General features: G+C 44.1%; 2 protein-coding genes across 2 annotated transcripts; one reads left to right on the top strand and one right to left on the bottom strand.

The window, feature by feature from the left end:
• Positions 1 to 3,126: 3,126 nt before the first annotated feature.
• LOC136476864 (ETHYLENE INSENSITIVE 3-like 3 protein) lies at positions 3,127 to 6,547 on the bottom strand. Its single transcript, XM_066474836.1, has 3 exons — positions 6,347 to 6,547; positions 3,799 to 5,776; positions 3,127 to 3,655 (listed from the first exon to the last, which is right to left on the bottom strand). The coding sequence occupies exon 2, from the start codon at positions 5,655 to 5,657 to the stop codon at positions 3,804 to 3,806; it is 1,854 nt and encodes a 617-aa protein (XP_066330933.1). The 5' UTR covers positions 5,658 to 5,776; positions 6,347 to 6,547; the 3' UTR covers positions 3,127 to 3,655; positions 3,799 to 3,803.
• Positions 6,548 to 13,784: 7,237 nt separating this feature from the next.
• On the top strand, positions 13,785 to 19,921 carry LOC136476868 (lysine-specific demethylase JMJ30-like). The gene is made up of 6 exons (XM_066474840.1): positions 13,785 to 14,496; positions 15,325 to 15,534; positions 16,442 to 16,570; positions 16,660 to 16,803; positions 18,381 to 18,473; positions 19,199 to 19,921. Exons 1-6 carry the CDS (start codon positions 14,074 to 14,076, stop codon positions 19,388 to 19,390), a joined length of 1,191 nt encoding a protein of 396 aa, XP_066330937.1. The 5' UTR covers positions 13,785 to 14,073; the 3' UTR covers positions 19,391 to 19,921.
• The last annotated feature ends 1,764 nt before the right edge of the window (positions 19,922 to 21,685 follow it).

The following is a 21,685-nucleotide window of genomic DNA, read 5'->3' as shown; positions in this document are numbered from 1 at the left end:
CTGGGAGCGAGCTCCGTCGCATCCACCGCTGCAGCAGCTCTGCCCCTCCTCGTCGCACCCGCCGCCGCCGCAGCCTCCCAACCTCGTCCGCCCACCGCTACAGTAGCTTCGCCCCTACCCGTCGCACGCACCACCGCTGCAGCTCCAGCTCGACACCCCATCCCATCAGACGCCTGATCTACCAATCGGCCAGCTTCCCTCCGTTGTTCCACGCTCATGCCATCTCCTGTGGTCCTGCGGCTGTGTCCCATGGATACAGGTTGAGCGCGTGGTGGCCGTGCTGCCGGGGGCGGTCCGCTGCCGGGGCTCGGGGTGCTCCTACGCCGCTCCCTGTGGACCACCTTGCACCATGCCTGGGTCATTCCCTGTGGGAGATTTGTCGACACCGCATCTACGAGCCGGCGACACGGGGAAGAGCAGCAACGCAACTACAGAGGGTATCAAGATCGCATCAGGAGAATCAGATTGCAAAGTAGCCAAGCCGTTCCTTCAAGATCTTGCCATTGATTTGAAGCATCTCTTGGAAGCCAACCAATTCGAACTTGAACATGCTAGGGGGAGGACTGTGGAAGCATTTCAAGACCCCTTGCTGCAAGATATCCTTCTATGATATACACCTTCTCCCCAAGCTTGGGATCCTCTTGCTGACAACAACATTAATCAATTTGAGCCCAACATTCAAGTGTTTGAAGATAACAAGAGGAAGGAATGCTCCTACCTCCAAAAGGACAAGCAAAAGACTACCTACTCAAAGGACCAACATCTAGGCCAGTCTGTGGGAAAGCTTTCAAGCCAGCATCTTTCAAGTTCTTCAGATGTTCGTTTTGCCTGCCCTGATCATCACTCGGCATGGCATGCCTCCGACTCCCACCTTGCCACCATGCAGGAGAAGACTTGTCAGTCTGCTCAACCCAAGGAGTCTCTGGTCATACCGAGAAGTTTGGCTTCTCCGTTGGGTCTCAATCACTTTCACAAGTCACAAAGATACAGCTACAGCAGGGCCGTCTAAGCCACCCTCTCCACAATTCCATGCCATAGAGGCAAATTATGCATGGTCATCGATCAGAGCTCCTCCCACCAATGGGTGGAAGAAGGAATAGTGTCAGCCAAACCCACTTTCAAATCTGCACCAATCAGATAGACAGAGGAAATTCCTTGAGCATGTTAGAGGGCACTGCCTTAATTGCCTATCTATCGACCATCGCGTGGCCACTTGCTGTCGTAGAACAAGATGTTGGCGCTGTTTAAACGAGGGTCACAGATCCTTCTCCTGTCCTAGGCACAGACCTCACCACCACAACCGGATTGTGGAGGACCATGAGTTGCGTCGGAGAGGGCCCGTCGATGACTTCTACAACTCTATAGGTCGTCGTCGTGGCAGGGGCGATCTTCATGGGTCCCCTCCTCCTTGCTCTAGTCCTTCGCCCCCCTTTTATGTGTACTAGGTTGCATAAGGAGGCCTTATCTGCTTTGGCTCATGGAAACGACTATGGCTACGACAGGAGGAAAAGGAAGATAACCAAGCACGTCACCTTTGCAACTCCACTCTTCAAGGTTTGCAATGATGAGTTGCCAACACTTTACGATGACAGCAACTTCGTTTTCTTGGGTAACACCTCTACTCCTGTCCAGAGCATTTACTCATATGCTGTTTGAGTCACATATCTCTATGTCACCAATACCCATCCCCTGTTCAACATCATCACCATCAGTACAGGTTAAGAGCAGAATCCTAAAGATGCTAGAGGTTGCGGCTGATTGTGCATGGTTTACTCCAACAGTGGGTGCCACATCAACCATGGAAGACGACCAAGTGACCTTGTTTGAGAGAGAGAAGGTTCCATTGAGCATACAGGAGGGCACTACAGGAGATGCACCTGAAGAAGTACAGATAAACGACTCCATCACGGTGTTCCCACCACCACTAGAGGAGTTTACTGATCACCTAGTTCACCCACCAACAAATGAAAAGATAGAAGTGACTAAAGAATTATTGGTGTATAGGCGTAGGAAAAAGAGCGTGAGCAAAGAGGAGCATGAGACACGCAAAAGTGATGATGGCAATATGGTGCCATCACCAATTCCATAAGAGGTTCATGTTGTGGCAATGCCTCTACTCAACAGGACTACCGGGCTACAAGACTCTGAGCAAGCTGTGCAAACACAATCACTAACAAGAACTCTAATTATTGAGAAGCTACATGAAGATATCATGACTATTGAGCAGTTTATCGACCATATCACTTTACTGATATCAGCACCTTTGTTGCAATTGCCACCAAACTTATCAGACGGCTGAGCAAACACAAACACCCACAAGAACTGAGACAGTGACAATGGAAGATAGCCAACGAAAAAGTTGCAGACTAGCAGAGAAAGCAAAGAGAACACCATGGAATAACTCAATGCAACTAGCACAAGATGTGGTTGCTAAAAAGTTGGCGGATCCATCTCCTTCCTCAACTGATGCCTCAAGCTCTGATGAGTTTAATCGCTTAGCGCAGTACTTGGACCGTCCGCTAACCAAACAGAGCATGGAGGCACTCACGGCCCTAATCAAGCACGGGCAGCCCAAGAAGGTGAAGAAAACTCGAATAAGGGTGGCATAGTTGGAATTTTTTTTCTAGGACAGTCCGGTCAAACTTGCCTTCAACCTGTTAACTCTCTATCTCGCTTCAGGGATTCTAAGTCTGGTGTTGCTTTCGATCAGAGGTGGTGGTGTTTCTTCTTAGATGTTGGTGATCTCTGTGTTGTGTTCCTTTTTCTAGTTGTCAGCTAGTCGTTTCCTCCCCATTGCAGTTGTTATGCTTTTTTTCTTGTTTAGTTTGTGCAGCTGAGTTGCTAGTTGGGTCGTTTTTTACCAAGTTGTTGTGGGGCAAAATCGTTAGTTGCTTGGACGATGTTTCCAATAGTTGGTCAGGATTAGTGGTGCACTTTCCTAGTTAGTGGTTTTTTTGGACTGGATTAACCCTGTATTTTTATTTTCTCCGTCTAATAAAAATCGCGGTAAAGCTTTTGCCGCAAAATCCTTAAAAAAAGAACACTGGGAGCCGGTAAAGCTGGCTTCTGGGGCTCTTTGCCATCAAACCAAAGGGAATAAGGGATTATGCAAGATTACAGAGGAAGGGTACTGCTAACCTCTGATCAGCCCAGAAGTGAGCCTTGGCATTTCGCCAAGTGCAGGCGTCTGCCATGGCCGCTGCAGCGCTGCTCACGCCTGCCATTCGCGCAAGATTACAAATGCATGCCCCACGCAGAAAAACAAAGACAAGCAGGACACAAAGCTACTACAAACCTAAAAAAAAAAAACTGTACACGGCAATAAATAAATAAAATAAAATCCTTTAAACGGCTGCGGAAATTCTCCGCCAGCAGCTGAACCACGAAATACTAACTTGCTCTACAGGCTAAAAGTTCACTGCTTACGACGATATGGCATTTGACATCCAGTACAGTCAAGAGAGCACCCTAAACTACATTATTCTTGTTATTATATTACAAAGCAATGGCCATCTCAGGACGGCGCCGCGAATGGGTCACGAGCTGCAGCAGCTGCATCAACACCCAACACTCCACCAGCATGTCACCAAAATCTCCCCGTAGCAGGCTGCGCGAGCATGAACCACCGATCCACACCACAGTTATGCACTGGACACTACAAACAGGAGAACCAGCCTGGTAAGTAATTTGACACGCAGGCATATGTCACGACACAAAAGAAATACTACCATTTTACTTGCAAATTCATATAAGAGAGGTTGTAGGTAACCAAAGAACTGGCATTCAAAGACAAACTACCTGTGTCATGTGCCCAGGTACGGCATCAAGTCCTCGTCGTCCACCAAGTCATCAAAGTTGAGCATCGGACTACTGAAAGGAACGAGGCTGAAAGGAATTCCACCAAAAGTGCTGTCTCCGGCATCGCCGAAGAAAGGATCGTCCATGAGCTGCTGGTGGGTCTCACCAACGATTGTCCCAGAATTCCCACTGCCTGCCGTCGGGAGACTGTAAGAACCATTCGCGGCGAGAGCACCTGTCCCCATGATAGGCGCTTGGTGATCCATAGGCAGTGGTAGTGGCTGCTGCATTGCCAAACCCTGATGAACAACTGGTGAAGGATTAAAACCAATAGGCCCAAGACCAATATCCTGCCGAAAGGAGTGTCCAGACCGTGAATTGGCAATATCACTGCCTTCACAAGCCAGGGGATGGTCGCCCAGATAAGTGCTTGATTGAGCAGCACTTGCAGCCTGGTTGCTGTTGTAGTTGTTGATCACAGCACCAGGAAATAGAAAATTCCCTTGACAATCTCCGTGCTGCTGCAAAGCTCCAATTGTAGGGGCATGGTTAGGGCTCGTTGGCTGGTTAGTCATGCCCAACACATCAATTGGGTCAATAAAGTCCATATTATCAGCTGCTTTGCACACTACTTCTGGCTGATTGTCATTTCTTTGTGTCACTTCAACCTCAACCTCAGCAACTGGAGGACGGGCTGAGGGCCTTCTCTGCTGTCGAGATTTAGGTTTAGTCATTTCTTCCTTGCTAATAGCTAGTTGGTTGGAGGGTTTATCTTGACGCTTTCTCTTAGGCACTCTAGTTGAGGCCTGCTCTCCTCTAATCTGCAAAACAGGCTGAGCATCTCCCTCATCATCTTTGGATGATGTAGAACGAGGAGGCTGCTCCAGGCGGTCGACATCATACTTGTCACTGCTGCTATATATGCCCTCAGTTCTGTCCTCTGAAGTACTATGCTGGGCAATCGGTAGTACAGCACTGCCAAAACTGTGAATAGACTTCTCCTCGCGTCGTAAAACACCAAGCCAAATGAGGCTCTCTTTTGCAGTCATTTTGTCCTGCAGACACTTTGATTTCCTTACACGATTTCTGATCTTATCGAAGTTTGGGGCCATGTGCTTGATCACACCCGTCAGAACACCAACTTTCCAAACCTTCTTCAGATCATGTGGTTTCCTGTACGGAGGCGCTTCTCCCTTTGGAAGGCCCAACGCAGGCCACCATGGCTCATTCCCTGATGGCCACCAAGGGGGCGGGACACCCTTATCCAATGGATAGCTTCGCTGCTGTGGGCTGCAGTGTTGCATCAACGCTGAAAGTAATGAACCCAGAGTGCCATCTTGGAGGTCCGTCAGGCTATGCTGGTTCATGGCTCCACTGCTCTTAGGATTACTCAGCATCGAGTGCTCAACCTCGTATTTTACAATCTCTGCTGGCCCATTCTTATCAAACTTCACCTTCTCCTTCCACCAGGCCCTAATGTTATCCGATGCACCACTAACAGGCTTCCCTTTCTCAGGAATAATCCCGTACACGAACCCCCGCGCATTGCACACCTCCATCAGTTTGAGCATGTACTTCAGAATCCCATCCTGAGCCCTCGTCATCTTCTTCCGGAGAGCTTGATCTGAAATCTTCTTTGTCTTGGACTTCTCCAGCTCCAACCGCTGCAAAGCAAGCTTCTGCTGCCTCTCCCTGATCCTCTTGAGCTTGACCTTGTCTTTCCACATTCGCCGGGCAAGCTCTTCAGCATCAATCTCCTCGTCACTGACATCATTCTCGCTGAGGTTGTCGATGCCATCAACCTCGAAATCTGTTGCGTTCCCTAACTCAGACGCAATAATAGCAAGATGGTCCGTCATGATCACTTCAAGCAGTCTGCTTCCTTAACCAAGTTGCATCACACCATCAAACTTCCAGTACTCAGTTGCTTTGTATCCTCGCTCATCAAATATCCGAATGAAGAATCTATCGCAGCAACCTGCCCAGTATATGCATGTGGTCAGAACCTTTTTAAAAGAAAAAAAAAATACTAGAATGCAAGTCACTAAGGAATAGTCTTACGAATGAAACTAAACAGGCTATGTTTTCTGGCAATCAGAACATTTTAGCACACTGCAATGATCGAACTACACACAGTAGGCAAAAATGAAAAATTAACTAATCCGATTCAGTCAGTTCAATGGGGACTCGGAGCAACCCTCGCAGAATCGCAGTCCAAAGACATCCATAGCACTACTCGAGCGAAAACTACATGCATGACACCTAGAAAAAATAAATCGATATTATTCTACAAACACGACCATTGTCCGAAACAAAAGGAACTTGAACCCGAAAACCAATCCAACGACCGCACCAACCATCCCCAACTACCCAAAGATCCCTGGACTACCTCGGTCGACAGAGCAATCCGAATCCCGAACGAACCCTAACCCACGCAGGGAGCGGAGGACAGGCACGATTCACCGCCCGTCGACACCGCCAAAGCACTCCCCGAGAATCAATCGCAGCCGACAACAGGAACTGCTCCAACGAAGCCGTCGATTCGTACCTTGTCGAGGGGCGGACACGGACACGGACGCGGCGGCGGCGGAATCCGCGAGGAGGATTTCGCGGCCGGGTTCGCGTCGCGCCGCCTCCGCTGCGGCTGGTTTTTATTTGGAGGAAAATTGGAAGGAGCAGGGGAGCGGCGGCGGCGGGAACAACACGCACGGCACGGGCGCGAGGGAGAGCGTGCGAGCCAAAAAGGCAACCCGCATTCGTGACGCGACGAGCCGAATTTTATTTTTATTTCCTTATATAATAATTTTTCTATAAATAATATAGGTAGAAATAGAAATACAGCAAAAACACGGTTGGTGGACATGCATTTGTAGTAAAACAAAAAAAAACAGAGAAACAGAAAGACAGTTGGTGCTGGGATGCGATGTGCCGCGATGTCCGTCTGCGCACAGTCGCGTGTGAGGTAGGCCACACCGCATCTTCCACGGAAGATCCCGAACTACTGAGCTGTGGCCCCGTTAGCTTCTCTGAATTCTAGAGGAATCTGAATTGTTTGGAGGAATCCTGGATGAATTTATGAGAAAAAAATACTGTTTCGAATGAAAAAAATAAGCGGATCAAGCCGGGTTTAGGGCCTTTGTCAGCCGTGATGCTGTTGTTATTTTTATACCAGTACTCCTAGTTTCCTAGTTTATAATAACAGCAGAATTTCTTTCTATAAATGTAGAAAAGAATTGTTTGATTTTTTTTAATTTGAATTGTTTGATTTTTTTCAGCGAAGAAAATTGTTCTGTTCTGCTTCCGTTATAACGGGCCAAATTTATCCTGGCCACAGGCATCTCTATCCTTCAAAAGCGAGAAATCGACCGTCCGCTGTGTTCTCGTGATTCATGGACGATCCAAGAAAGCTGTACGTGCTGCGAACCAGAGACGACTTCTTGCAAATTTTATAAAAAGAAATTAAACAAATTTGTAATCAAAATTATCCGAAGAGCTCGGGGTCAATTTCTTGTGATTTGTGAACCCTCGGTGCAAGGACAGCTTAAACGCGGGGAAACCAAGCTGTTCTTGTTGTGTCGTGATGTGGGAGAAGAGTTGGCGTTTGGCAAACCTTCTCGCCGATCTCACGCACGGCATGACGGCGGCATTCCTGATTCCTCTGTTTTTTCGAGACCATGGATTCACCGGATTCTGACTGTGAAAAAATGATGCTCGTGGTTATCGCCTGCCATTACGACGATGATGCACTGCTGATTCAGTCTCCACCCATTCGTCGCATCTGCATTCCCATCTACAGTAGCGGGCAGAGGTTCGTTGAACCTGGACACCCTTCCAAGTGACCTGCCGTCGAGTGAAAGTGTCCAGGTTCGATGTATCTGCTACAGGGACCCAACAGGAAGACGACATCGCTTGTTTTTTGGGCCGAAATGTAACTTCTTACAGTTTTGGATCGTGTTGGTTTCGTTAGGATGACTGGCCCAGGTACGAAACAGAACCACTACGTACAGCGGTACAAGGCCCGGTTGGTGTTGCACCATCTTTTTCTGCTGCAAAAAGTTTTATTTTATCTCTCAACTATTGTTGTAGTATAATCGCCCTAGAGCTAAATATAAATTGTAGAGGCTTCTGAAGAAATTTCGATGGGACCTAAATATTTTATTTGGATTTTATCCCGATCTATTTCTACGTTTTTCCTAGAATTTTTAGAAATTTATATACATTTTTATGTGTATTAATAATCTTATTTTTAACTAAAAAGGAGAAAAAATCGACTTCAAAACTACTTCAAAAAGGCACAAGAGGCAATTTAAATCATTTTAAGAGTTCAGAGCTATGATGTCTAGGTTTGGAGTTCGAGCAGTAAAATCAGACTACGACGATAGTTAATGGGGCAAAATGGATTTTCCCCTTCTTTGCACTTTGATCAGCTTGTATCTTTTTTTATGGAAAACTCGCCTGTGTGTTACAATAGGAGCCGGTACGTCTTCGAATAAAATTTTGTACCATCACTGGATTCAAGTCGTTCTATCCTGTATGAGCACGAGTCGTGTATCCATGTCATGGGATGTGGAGGGCATAAGAGCATTTTGGAAAGTAAAAAATGGTTATAAGAATCCATTCGCTCTTTGATATTAGATACAGATATGGATATAGATATAAAAACAATATACAAAATGGTATTACTACTTATGATACCAAATAAACATCATTAGATAAATCACATCATATATTTTTGTAGTAAACCTATTTAAAGATACAAGTGTTAATAGTATTTTCTAAAAATCTAGCCAAACTTAAGAATGTTTAACCCCTCAAAGTGCGAAATGTGCACTTATTTTTGGACAGGGTATAGATGAAGGACCTGGTACAAGGCCAGTTTGGTCAAGCTTTGTCGTGCCTTGCTAGCAGCAGCAAGTGAGCTAAATTGGCTCTTTCTTGCCAGTTTCAAAAAAAATTCCTGCCAACGCAAGTCTCAACACAAGTTTGCCTATCAATCAAATTATATCCTTTTTATTTTAGCTGAACAAGGTTAGGTAGACCGGGAGAACCAAACGCTCCCACTCTCTTTTGGCGACATTGTTTTGAGGTACCCTTGACGGATTCATCTTGACCTGATCTTGCTCGAACAAGGGCTAGAGAAAATAAACGTGCGCCACTCGTCCTGTCAAAGCACGGAGTAAGGGCTTGTTCGGTTCCTCTGGTTTGAGCACCTGAAATAATTCTAGGTTGGAATGGTTCACTAATTTATACAATCTTAATAAGCTGAAATTATTCCTGGCCACTGTTGCGCCAATGACGTGGTGCGGAAGCTCGACAGAAGAATGGTTGTCGTGGGTGGATTGACGAACCGAAAGGAGGTTGCACACTGGACTGGGCAAAACCAGCCAGACTGGTTCTACAGCACAACTGCCCAATCAAACTGGCTAGGTCGGTTCTAAAATCGGACAGGCTGGTTCTATTGCTGGTTCTACACCCCAAACTAGCTAGGCCGGTTTAGAAACGGCTAGGCCGGTTCCTCTACCTCCTGTGCTAGCCAATACATCTTTCGGTGATTCGGCTCCCGATTTTGTTGCTCCAATTGTTGCTGCAAAGTCGGAGGACCTATAGGAGGATCAAGATGAAGAATTGGTGGATTATGAACCATCTCTGGAGCGCGTGGATATTAATGTTGTATATTTGTCCACCGAAGGTGATTTTCTTGGAGATGATTCAAGGACGGCTGAATTTAATTTTGCTACACAAAGTGTCGTCTTTGCGAAACCAGAAGACTCCGTGAATCATCTCAAGCCACTACATGTGAAGGGCCACATTAATGGCACACTGGTTCATAACATGTTGGTGGATAGCGGGGCAATTGTGAATTTAATGCCATATTCACTTTATAAGAAGCATGGTGGCACAGATGAGGAGCTGATTAGGACCAACATGACGATCAGTGGTGTTGGTGGTGGTGAGCCAATTCCAGCAAAGGATGTTGCATCGATGGAGCTTACTATCGGAAGCAAGACATTGGCTACCACTTTCTTTGTTGCAGAAGTACAAGAGAGCTACAACTTGATCTTCGGCAAGATTGGATACATGTCAACCGTTGTGTTCCTTCTAGTTTGCACCAGCACCTTATTCAGTGGGTGGGTGATGAGATTGAAGTTGTCCACGCTGACTCATCGGCCCAAGTTGCTACGGCCGATGCTCCTTTGCTCGGGGGGCATGATGGTATTGCTTGTTTATCTGGACGTGACCTTACTGATTTTGAATTTATTAGTGTCACCAAGGATGGTTTTGTACCTATTTCTCTAAAGCCGATTGATAATCGGCTCAATATCATCATGTAGTAAAAAATTGATGACGTCGGCCAACCCATTGGAAAAAGTTAATGTTTGGGTGGCTTCATGCCTAGGCCGACGTTTGAAAGTTGAGGCCTGAAATTCATATATGCTGCAGACATTACGAAGCAATTGTCTCACTGGAGCAATGTACAGAAGGTGTTCGAAAAAATACTATCTAAGTGTTTGGTGCTAACCAAGCAATGGCCGATACATGTATTGCCCTTAGAACAAATATGGCCGATGTACACATCGCCCTTAGTCGCTAGATAGCCGATGAGTTGGAAATCGTTGCTATTGAGTTTCTTATTATGTTATTAGGTTCCACCTAAAGCTTCACATAAAAACAGGAGACATATGTTGACAACCAAAAGTGACCAAAGTTTATAATGGATTCCACCATCATATTTCTATCGTCAAGTTGGTCAGAAAACATATTTGGATTATCTCATTTGGAGCCCGAACGAAGAAATAGTGATTCAGGGGTGCTAGACCAGCCAGAACCGGCTTGGCCGGTTCCATTCGGAAAAGTTCTTCAAATGCAAGATTGGTCCACATCATTGAGTTCCTCTCGTCGAGCTGATCGAAAAACATATATGATTCGCCCCGTTTGGAGTCCGGACAAATTAATTGTGATTTTCGAAAGCCGTTGTGCCCTGGACGCACAGAAGAACCGGCCAGGCCGGTTTTGGAACCGGCTAGGCCGGTTTGGCTGTAGTAGAACCAGCCAGACCGGTTCTAGAACCGGCTAGGCCGGTTTGCCTGGCTGTAGGGCCGAGCAGCCCCCGCAAAAACCGGCTAGGCCGGTTTGCCTGTGCAAGTCCGAACCAAACACTTTCCAAATTGAATTTTGGACGTGTTTTTGCACGTAGGAAACATGGAGATTACGTTTTGGACTTGTTTTCTCATGGGATAAGACCACCCCCTCTATATATATATATATATATATATATATATATATATTGGAGGATCACAACCGACTGAAGGATCCGACATTCAATTGTCAAAAATACATCTACTACTTAGTTTACTCTAGGCGTGTTCCTCCCCGACGGGTCCTCCCGGGAGGCGTTTCTAGACTTTTACGGCGTTGGACGAGCTCTAGATTGACCTAACTGTTCTCTAGATCGGTTTAGTCGTTCTTGGAGTTGTTTGCTGCGTGTTTCAAGTTGGGTGCAACCTAGGGCGAGCAGCCTCGCTGGTGTGTGGTTTAGATTACAATCTAACGTCAAGGTTAGGTAAGAGCAGCTGGAGAACCAAACGTGAAACGCCCCCACTCTCTTTTGGTGACATCGTTTTGAGTGTAGCCTTGACGGATTCATCAACCTGATCTTGCTCGAACAAAGGCTAGAAAAAATAAGAGATCTCAAAGAATAAACGCGCGCCACTCGTTCTGTCAAAAGCACAGATTAATCCTATAAAAAAAAAGCACAGATTAATGAATGGCCGGTGCGCAATCAGCAGGCGAAAACGACGATGGTATACTAATATCTGTGCCAAGGAGAGGATTGCATCAGTTGTCGGCAAATAGTTGCTGCAAACGACAATTCAAAAAGGTCGCCAAGGTAAGATACTTTCTGAGGGCGAGTATAAATGTATATAGGAGTATGTCTGCTAGTGTTGCTTTTTTAAACGTGGTATTTCTTTGAGGATTTCTCTCCCTTTTTTCCAAAAAAAAAAGGACAGGAAAATTGTGTAAAAAAAGAGAGTTGAGTTTCCCACTGCTGTATGATGTGGACTGTCAGAGGTTCCTGGACAGTGGACACGGTGGCACCAGACGTGGCGTGGAAACTCGACACACCACTCGACAGGTGGAGATACATGTGACGTGGAGGATCTACGCCCGTAGCGGTCCACGTTGCGTCCGGACAAACGTACACGTAGAGGCTTTATGTCACCGTCACCAAAATATTTCCCAGTCTCCACTGGTAAGGTCGCATAAAGCAATCATCGACGTCACTTGCTATTGCTACCTTTTACCGTACTGCCGTTCTCTTACAAGGTGATGGTCTCAATCAAATATTCAAATTGGTTTTATAGGAGAAAATAAATTAAAGTCACCGTTGCTCCATATCTTTTGATTACCATGGAGCAACAGATTTGTCAAATTGATCAATGACTTGGATACTAGGGCGGATATGCACCCGTCTACCCTAAACAAAGTGACACTACTACTAATTTTTCTCACACAACGGTCCATAAAAACTCTAGCCTAGAAGCTGCCCAGCCGCCTGTTTAGACTTAGAGCCTTCAATTATTTAGCCTCCTTCTTACTTCGTTTTTGGATCCACCATCGTAATAGGTCAATTACCAATTTCGCAAATCACAACATGTAACCACCACGCAAAAGCGGCTAAGGTCTCATGCTATACGAACTCGAGAACCCATAGTGTGTTAGCAGTAGGGTAGTAGAGGTAGGCAAACAAGTATTATGGATCGGGGAAGTAGCAACCGGAGCATGAAAATTTAGAGGAGGAGGAGGAAGATGAGAAGAGGGGAAGGATGATTACGAAGGAAAGATGAGACCTGTTCAGGTTTCACAAGGATCATCGATACCCTTCTACTCTAACGCAGTTGCCTATTTTATAGTGTTGTTGTTTAGTTGCTTAGGCCACTCGACTTATTGTACAACTCCAACTCATGGCTTAGATGATTCTGACATGTGGGCATATCAAACCTAACATTGGTTGGATGCGCGCTTATGCCGCCATCATCAAAGTATCTCTTCGATGGCCTGATGATTACTCTATTAGTGAGTTGCATAAAGCATTCTCGAGTACTTCGCCTTTGTACTTACCACTACACTAAACGATGATGGCGAACTTTGCAAGGCTCAATAGACCATATATGCTTCTTTTTTATGAAGACCGTATATGCTTCTTCCGATGAAGTTTTTTTACCAAGGCCTCGTTTAGATGCTGAAAAAATTTCAAACTGATGAATAGTACCACTTTCGTCTTATTTGACAAATATTGTCCAATCGTGGACCAACTAGGCTCAAAAGATTCATCTCATGATTTCCAACTAAACTGTGCAATTAGTTATTTTTTTTACCTATATTTAATACTCCATGCAAGCGGCTAAAAATTAATGTGATGGAGAGAGAGTGAAAAAACTTGGAATTTTGGTGGCATCTAAACAAGGCGCAAACCATAATACAGATATAGACAAACATACGTGCACACACACTCATCCTTACGAACGCAAGCACACACATCCTATGCCTATGAGCATCTCCCAAAGACTAAGACTCGTTGTCGATGGATACATCACCTACCACCGAAAAGACAATACCATTAACTCCAATAATAAATTTAGAAAAATACAGCATGTCAAGTTGAGGAGTTTAAGTCATAGATTTTTTTGGATGATCGTATTTTCTTGAATTCTTTTTTATATTAATATTATACTACACTGAAAAAGCACTAAGCTGCTCGGCCACACTAGCTGCCGTGCAACTGAGAATGACACCGAGCATAAGAGCGACACGGAGGACAAGTGTTAACGAACAATTTGCTACTTTAAGCAACACTCTGCTGGAGAAGCTCCTCCTCCAGACTCCAGACTCCAGACTCCAGTCTCCAGTCTCCACTTCTCCAGCCCCGGAAATATCTTGCTCTGTCTCTTTTCTGTTCTTCCACGTGATCACTCTGCTTCTGAACTTTCCGGAAGGTACGAGAACCATCTTTCTTCGCACGGGCCCAGCCGACTCTCGCTTCGTAGCCGTTGGCAGGCACCCAAAATATCTCGCGCAAAAATATCTCACCCGAGCGAGGACACGGCCGTAAATATCTCTCGAGCACGGGCCGGCCGCCTGCGCCTCTCTCACTCGCTCAGAGTCAGCGCTCGCTCGGGTCGGGACGTCGGGTGCCTGCCGTACTGTGCCCCCCGCCGCTTTTGGGCCGCGCTTTTCAATTCAATTCCGCAGCGGCAAAGAGCGGCCGATCCAGCAATGGCCACGGGCGGGGAGAAGCGGGCGGCGCTGCTGCGGCAGATAACGGAGGAGGGCGGGTTCGCGTTCGTGGCCTCCGCGGAGAAGGCGGCCGCGGGGGACCTCCGCGCGGCCGAGGCGGCGCGGGAGATGGCGTGGGAGCAGCTGCACTCGGCGCCCCGGGCCGAGGTCGGCGCCGCGTGGCTGGACGCCTACGCGCTCGCCTGCCTCCACGTCGCCGGCCTCCGCGCCGCCGCCGGCGACCGCCGCGCCGCGCTCCGGGCGCTCGACATGGGACTCATCATGGGCGGGGGCCTCCTCCGCGCCGAGCTCGACGACGCCATCGCGGGGCTCGGCCGCGGCGAGGCGGGCGCGGTCCCGGTCGCCGATGGGGATGTGCAGAGGTGGGAGGAAGGGATCGCGGGGGGCCGAGACCTTGACGATGTGAGTATATCAGTCGCCTGTCGCTGTGCTACGATCTCGCATCCGCTTCTGTTGATTGCGTTGTGCAAATGTAGTGCTTCGTACAGTCATTTCAGTTTTCACCAACGGCGTTATTGGTTTGGATTGTTCTGTTTCTGTACGAAGTGGTTTAGTAGTTTCATCATGCAGTATTCTCAGCTCATTTTGTTACCAAAATACTAAAATGTGCGACATGTGCGCTTATTTTAGGACGGAGGGAGTAGTTGGTTTTTATGTGTGAAGACAGTATATCAGGTCCATAATGCTGTGCTATCATGCCTTCCTAGGTCCATACTAACTTTGATTGGTCTTACAGGTGCCTCAGTTGATGTAAGCAGACTATTTATTTGCAGAGGTGCGGAAGATTCTAGTACTTTCCAGTAGGAGTGCTGGGTTAGTTTTCTGCATTTGGCCGTCACTTGGTAGAGAAAAGTTTGAGGACTTTCGATCAATTTGGGTTAAGTTATTTAGAATCTGAAATTCAAGTAGGATGTACTAGATTTTTTTCAGGTTTAGTTGTTTACAGTCTGAAATTCAAGTAGGATATACTTGATTTGTTTGGGGGTCAAGGTAAAAAATGTTTGTTTAACTACTTTAGTGCTTGATTTGCTTATTTTTGGTGTTCCATCCTAAGTTACCATTACTCAAAGTCATGGTTTACCATATGCTTGATTCTTTTTGAGGAAAATTATCCACTAAATTTCTCCGTTGCATGACCAAGTTTGACCAAGATAGTGTACAAATGGTGAATTTAATTTGCCATATCTGCACTACATTACTGATTTATCAATTTGCCGCTTTTAATGATAGGTACTCAAACTTCTACCAGTGAATTCCCTATCTTGTAAGCAAATTGAGAGGCGATCATGCATTTCTTTGGAGGCATTTATACGTGATTACTTTTTATGTGAGTCCCCTGTTATACTCAGTGGATGCATTGAGCATTGGCCTGCAAGGACAAAGTGGAAGGACATAAAGTACCTACAGAGTATAGCTGGAGATCGGACTATTCCTGTTCAGGTGACTACTTGCACTTGTAGACATTAAGAACTGACATGTAAAATTGCAAATAAATTATGGTTTTATTTGGGGAAAAAGCATAGTAACACTTCATCCAACAAGTGCATCGATTCAATAATTTGGCCAGTTGCCATTAAGTACTCAAGCTTATTTTTCAGGAGTTAAGTTCCGTTGTTTCAGGAATAATCGAAATATTGTAGAGTGTCTTTGTTCCATAATTTATCCTTTGTATTATTATGCTACCTAAGTTAACTACTGAAGATGTAAATTTGAGTTGCACAACATATATTAGTTTAAAATTCCAGGTTGGAAAACCAACTTCGGAGTTGCTAGGACACTAAAGACCCTGAACTCTTCAAACTAGATCTAAAATTTTTTACATTTGGAAAATCAAATAATTACATCTGGGGATCTGCATCACGCGCTCCATTAGTTAACTTATGCTGTCATAATTGACGGCATGAGCAGAACGTTCTTTTTAACTGGTGGCCCCTTTTCTTTTTCATATGTTAATCATAACTTCTGACACCATGCTTCTGCTTATAGAATTTCCTTTACCATCTGGTATGAGAAGTATTAATAAGTGACAAGTATAGAACCAAATTCTTCAATGGCTCATCATTAAAAGTTGCCTAACTAACTTTTGGATTACCACATTTGCCTTACCCAATCATCTGCATTAGATTTCTAGTATTCATGCAGTTTTAAAAAATGTGTGGCCTTTGTTATCCATAGATAACAAGTCCTGTCCATAAGCAATTGCTGCTCCTCTTAGGCCTGGGCTGTAGCTTCTTTTTGGTTAAGCTAGGTCTGCTTTCTGGTTGAGTATACTGTCAGCAATACTTCAAGGTACTTCAACATTTGGTGATACATGGTCCAAGTGCGCTCATAACAAATGGTGCCACAGGTTGGAAAAAATTATGCATGTACTGAGTTGAAACAGGAGCTTATCACATTTTCTCAATTTCTTGAGAGGATGTGGTCAAGTGATTCTGCAAACTTGGCATGTGTAGCGCAGCATCAATTGTTTGACCAGGTGAGAAAATTTATGTAGCAACCAAACCCATGCATCTACTGACTTAGCAGTTTACCAAACATTTGGATTTGATTTGTAACATTTGACAGATAAAGGAGCTCCACAAAGACATTACTGTTCCTGAGTACTGTTTAGCTTGTGGTGGCAAACTCCAGTCACTTAATGCTTGGTTCGGCCCTCATGGGACAATAACTCCATTGCATCATGACCCACATCACAACCTTTTTGCTCAGGTATGACACAAACAATGTCTATGTTAAAACCCTGTTTGTTCATCTCTATATTCTTGACTTATGTGTGTTGGTTACCATGGATAATTGAATGTGCGATGTTTAAGAAGTTGACCATTTTATTTATTGCATCAGTACTCATGCCCTGCCACTATTTTCTTTATATTATTTCTAGTGTGATATGATGGTTTGTTTCTCTGGCCACAATTCTAGCAACCGTGTTGCTTCATTGCTTGGCATTTTTTTCTGCTTTCAGCAGGCTTTCTAGTGAAGTCTTACAGAAACTATTGTTCTTATTTCTATGCTTGAAATTAAAATCAGCAAGCTTCCTATACAAACAACAGGCCGCAGGCAAACATGTTTGAACCCTTCCTATAATTTCACTAGGAGAAGGACATCTTGTGTTTGTTTCCTTTTATCAAAGGCAAGTTACTTTCAGGCCACCAACCCCTGTAACTGAGGGAAAAGGCCATTTACTCGGTTTGACTTTGAAAAACTAATTTACATATTCAACAAGACAAACTCCTGTGCTGTTGGAATATCTGGAAACATAGGCATGAATGCACGACGTTGTGTTATTGTGGTGAAAACCCGTCCTTGAGCCACCTACAATTAGCCTGCTGCGAAGACACTCGTCTCTGAAGCCACCGACTCCTTTGAGAAGAAGCGGACATTGCTTCAATTTGGTGACACCTGTTTTCCCCAATGTGAACTTATCTCGTGAGTACATTGTAAAACATAATTGATGGTTGACCAGAATATGTTTCTTGCTGGCCCAGTGCAATGGATTCTAAGGGTAGCCCTCACTCCCCTCCCAGTGAACGTCTAGAAGGAAACTTGACCTTGGGAAACAACCTTCTTGATCATTATGATTAAGAAGAAACCTCAACAACACGGACCGAGAAACCCCCCAAACCTTGGCTTCACCCTATAGGGCCGCATTGACCTGGGCCGACCATGACCTTTTGGGCTACTAACCACTGCAACTACCTTGTGGTAGTAGAGCCCAAACCAACCACGAGTGCACAGGCCGGCACCCTGCCACTATTTTTTGGGTTGGGTTGCCAGCGAGGAACTTTTTCCCCCCAGGATTTGAACCCTGGCCGGTGTCTCCCTCAACTGGGGAGGTTACCACTACACTACAAGAGTGTTGACATGAATGTATAAAAAGAAAAACTGACTGCATGATTGCTGTTGGCTTGTTGCTTGTTGCTACACTACATCAAACCGCATTTTCCTCAATAGTGATGAAACCGTCTTACCAATTATTTGAATGCCCATGGATTTTTGTCCTTGCATTATTCATGTTCTTAGCAAATCATGTTTTGGCGCTTGCTCAAGTATGACTTGTATAAAAAAGATCAGCATGTTTGCGACTACTTTTAGTAGGTTATGATGAACTGAAACCAAAGATATTCATAACCTACAGTAAGTTACATGGAACTATAAACGCTCTTTGTTCCTTTAGTTATTTGAATTTACACTGATTGGTAACTAGTTCGGAGTGCTGAGAGTGACATAGTTTGTGTAGATTAAGATTTCTGAGTTAGTTGATGTATCTGGTTGTTACTCCTTGGCAGGTTTTGGGAAGGAAGTATGTTAGACTCTATCCTGCTTCTGTATCCGTGGGTCTATACCCTAACACAGAAAGCATGCTAAGCAATACTAGTCAGGTGAGCAGTCTGTTTAGATCAATGATGCCCGCATGCACAAGTGACATTAGTGTAAAAACTTGATTGGATACCCTAAAGCTGTCACCTTACCTTACTGTCCATAACTATTTTGTTGCCTTATTTTAAATATTTCTGAACCTGTTCCAAATATATTACCTTACATAATCTCAACCTTGATGTGGAGATTCTGTAAATGTGCTATTTTTTCTAATGATTCTAGTAACAAAGAACCATGACAGTCAAAGTGAGGTAAGTAGCCTGTTTTAAACAAGCACTATATATATAGAATGATTCTTGCATGCCTTGATATCAATGATTCTTGCATGCTAAAAACATGACCGCAAAATTTTGATTGGATACCCAAAAAACTACGAGCAGTTTACCTTGTTATCCATAATCATATTGTGTTGCCTGAAGTTGTTCCAAACATGCTACATGACAGTGAGATTCTAAAAATAGAGTCAGTCTTTATTAAAAAAATTCTGGGAATAAAGTGAATATGCCAACTGCCATATGACTATTTGATGGTGCTAGATTTTCTTCTGGACGCCTTGGTCAACCTATCTTTATTGGAACCCTCACGTTCAACTTTGCTTCGTTACAATCCAAATCCATTCATAGTGTTGTGATCCTCAAGCTCTGCACCGCCCAATAAGGTTAATTGAGTTCTATTGCAAACAAAATTGAGCTACATGTGATTTGGTTCCTCTAATCTGTCTTAACAGGTAGATCTTGACAACATTGATGAAAAAGAGCACCCGAAGACTGCAGCTCTTGAATTCATGGATTGCATATTGGAGGAAGGTGACCTGCTTTACATTCCCCCAAAATGGTGGCATTACGTGAGATCTCTTTCTATTAGCTTTTCTGTTGGCTTTTGGTGGCGAACGTCAGATCTTCCTTCAGGAAGTTCATAATGCTATTGTTTTGACAATTTTGATCATCCATGATGTTTCTATCATCAGAATGGTAGAGACTTAATAAAACTCTATTGAGCCCATGTTTCGTGGTCTACTGTTGTGTTTGTTGGCCTCACTACATTGGGTTTGCACATTGTTTTCACGACAATGATTTAAACTGTTGACTTCAAACATACTAAGTCACTATCAGGTACAAGTGTGTTCGTTTTTGTGTGAACTGATTCTACCGTATGGCCTAGCTGTGTAACTGTGTTCGCTGATTGATACTTTTCTTTTTTCTGAGTCAAAGGGTTCGCTAGTAGTGCTTAATCTGTCATTTCTGTACATTTGAGAAATAGGGAGCATGTTCAATTGTAACTTGAGAACCAGCATGCTAGGATTGGCTTTACCCCCTGTGAGATAAGCCAGCCAGAATAATGCTGGTTTGGTAACTTTTGCTCAATTATTCTGAATACATCTGATGTCTGCTCTTTCATGCTCCTTCATGCCTTCAGATGAAAATAACTCAGATCAGATCATTTGTGTTACTTGGCTGCAGATTTAACTTTTGTAACTACTAATGCTAAAGCACTCACTGCTAACCGAACTGTCCATATTAAGTACTCAGACCATTTTCTACCTACTAATGAAATGACACGCAACTTTCTTACATGTTCGAGAAAAAAATATTAATTACTTAAAAGCTAAAACCAAGGCAATGTACAATCATATGTGACTAAACAGCTGAAAGGTAGAAGGGAAATAAATGCTTCACGTACGGAGTATACAGCCCTTGTGTGTAATTTTCAGCCTGTTCGCTTGGTTGTAAACGATCGTAAATTTCCAGCTAGAACAGTATTTTTCTCTCACACCAAACCAGCCAGCAGTAATAATCCATGATTGTATACGATCTTTTTCCACCGAACAGGCTGTTTATTGTAACAAAGTGACTCGAACCTTTTTCTTAAGTGGTCAACCACTCGAGTGACATGAGCGTTTTAAGGAGTTACACAAATGGGTTATATGAATTTTGCTTACCTGCCTCATGCCTTAATTGTCCTTAAGCAGAGGATTGTAGAGCTTGTATTTGTTTTTCGATTTCTAATGTTTTTTATGCGTGCTGGTATATGTATAAGACACCCACAGTACTTTACCATCAGCATATCAAATGGTTCATGCTAACTAGATGCCTGCTCAATTATGAATTAGAGGGATCGGATCACTTGGTTGTAATCAGCAGATCTTGTATATTTCAGATATACAAGATAAAGTGTTTTTCTACATTTGAGGATGTAGAAGAGCTGAGATACGTTAGCCTGCATAATGTGTGGTAAAAGGGGGCCTTAAAGCTGTACGAGTCTACAAGACTGAGCAACTGTCATGAACGAAAGGGCACCAAAGAATCATTGCCCTGATTTCTTGCGTTTTCAATTTTGCCTCATTTAGAGTTGTTTTGGTGACGTCATGGCATAACTGATAACTTTTGGGATTTTAAATTTCATAAATGGCTTTAAAATCAGGGAGAAGTAGTTTTCTGGCCATGCAACTATTGTCCGAGTTGGCTGCGTGACTCACGAAAATGAAAGGTTATAATGATTCTTCGACCACTGAACAATTGAAGTGTAAATATAGGATAACTTGGACGTCTAGGTGACCTGGTTTGTGTTTTCTAAATTAATAAAATATATTTTACTTTGGTCTTTGAAAAAAGTGTGTTTTACACTTTAGAGCATCATAATTTTCGATGGGGAATTAAGTAAAGAATATCAAGAAATAAGAAAAAAGGATGCCATCGATTTGTATACCATCTAAACTATAGACGAGGTAAGATAAAAGGTGTATGAAATAGCTGAACACATGAGAGCCAAAAGTTAACAAGAGCGATATAGCGAATTAGGAGGGCAATGAGATGAGAACTATTCATAAACGACACATGAGAGCCAAAGGTAACTAGAGCGATATAGCGAATTAGGAGGACAATGAGATGGGAACGATTCATAAACGATCTTTTTTAGGAGCTAAACGAAATAAATCTAATCTAGCTAAGACTGATTAGGCAATATAAAAGGTGTATGAAAACCGTATAACGAATTAGGAGGACAATGAGACGAGAACGATTCATAAACGGGTTTTTTGTTAGGAGCTAAGCAAAATTAATATAAATCTAGCTACAACCGTATAACAAATTAGGAGGACAATGAGAAACCATTGCTTTGTGGCTTCTTGGAAAAACTAGGTACATGGGATGGAGAGACCTACCTGAGCGCACTAATAAGAACCATACGAGGCTACACGAATATGGTGGAATGCAAT

Source organism: Miscanthus floridulus, chromosome 8 (assembly GCF_019320115.1).
Source record: "Miscanthus floridulus cultivar M001 chromosome 8, ASM1932011v1, whole genome shotgun sequence".
In the NCBI taxonomy this organism is placed as follows: domain Eukaryota; kingdom Viridiplantae; phylum Streptophyta; class Magnoliopsida; order Poales; family Poaceae; genus Miscanthus; species Miscanthus floridulus.
The sequence above is the reverse complement of the archived record's forward strand: the minus strand, read 5'-3'. Positions and strand labels throughout refer to the sequence as shown.

Coding starts and splice junctions, on each gene's coding strand:
- LOC136476864 (XM_066474836.1), bottom strand. CDS start 5,657: ATGACGGACCATCTTGCTATTATTGCGTCTGAGTTAGGGAACGCAACA.
- LOC136476868 (XM_066474840.1), top strand. CDS start 14,074: ATGGCCACGGGCGGGGAGAAGCGGGCGGCGCTGCTGCGGCAGATAACG. Junction 14,497..15,324: donor GGGGCCGAGACCTTGACGAT/GTGAGTATATCA, acceptor TTTTAATGATAG/GTACTCAAACTTCTACCAGT. Junction 18,474..19,198: donor TGCTAAGCAATACTAGTCAG/GTGAGCAGTCTG, acceptor CTGTCTTAACAG/GTAGATCTTGACAACATTGA.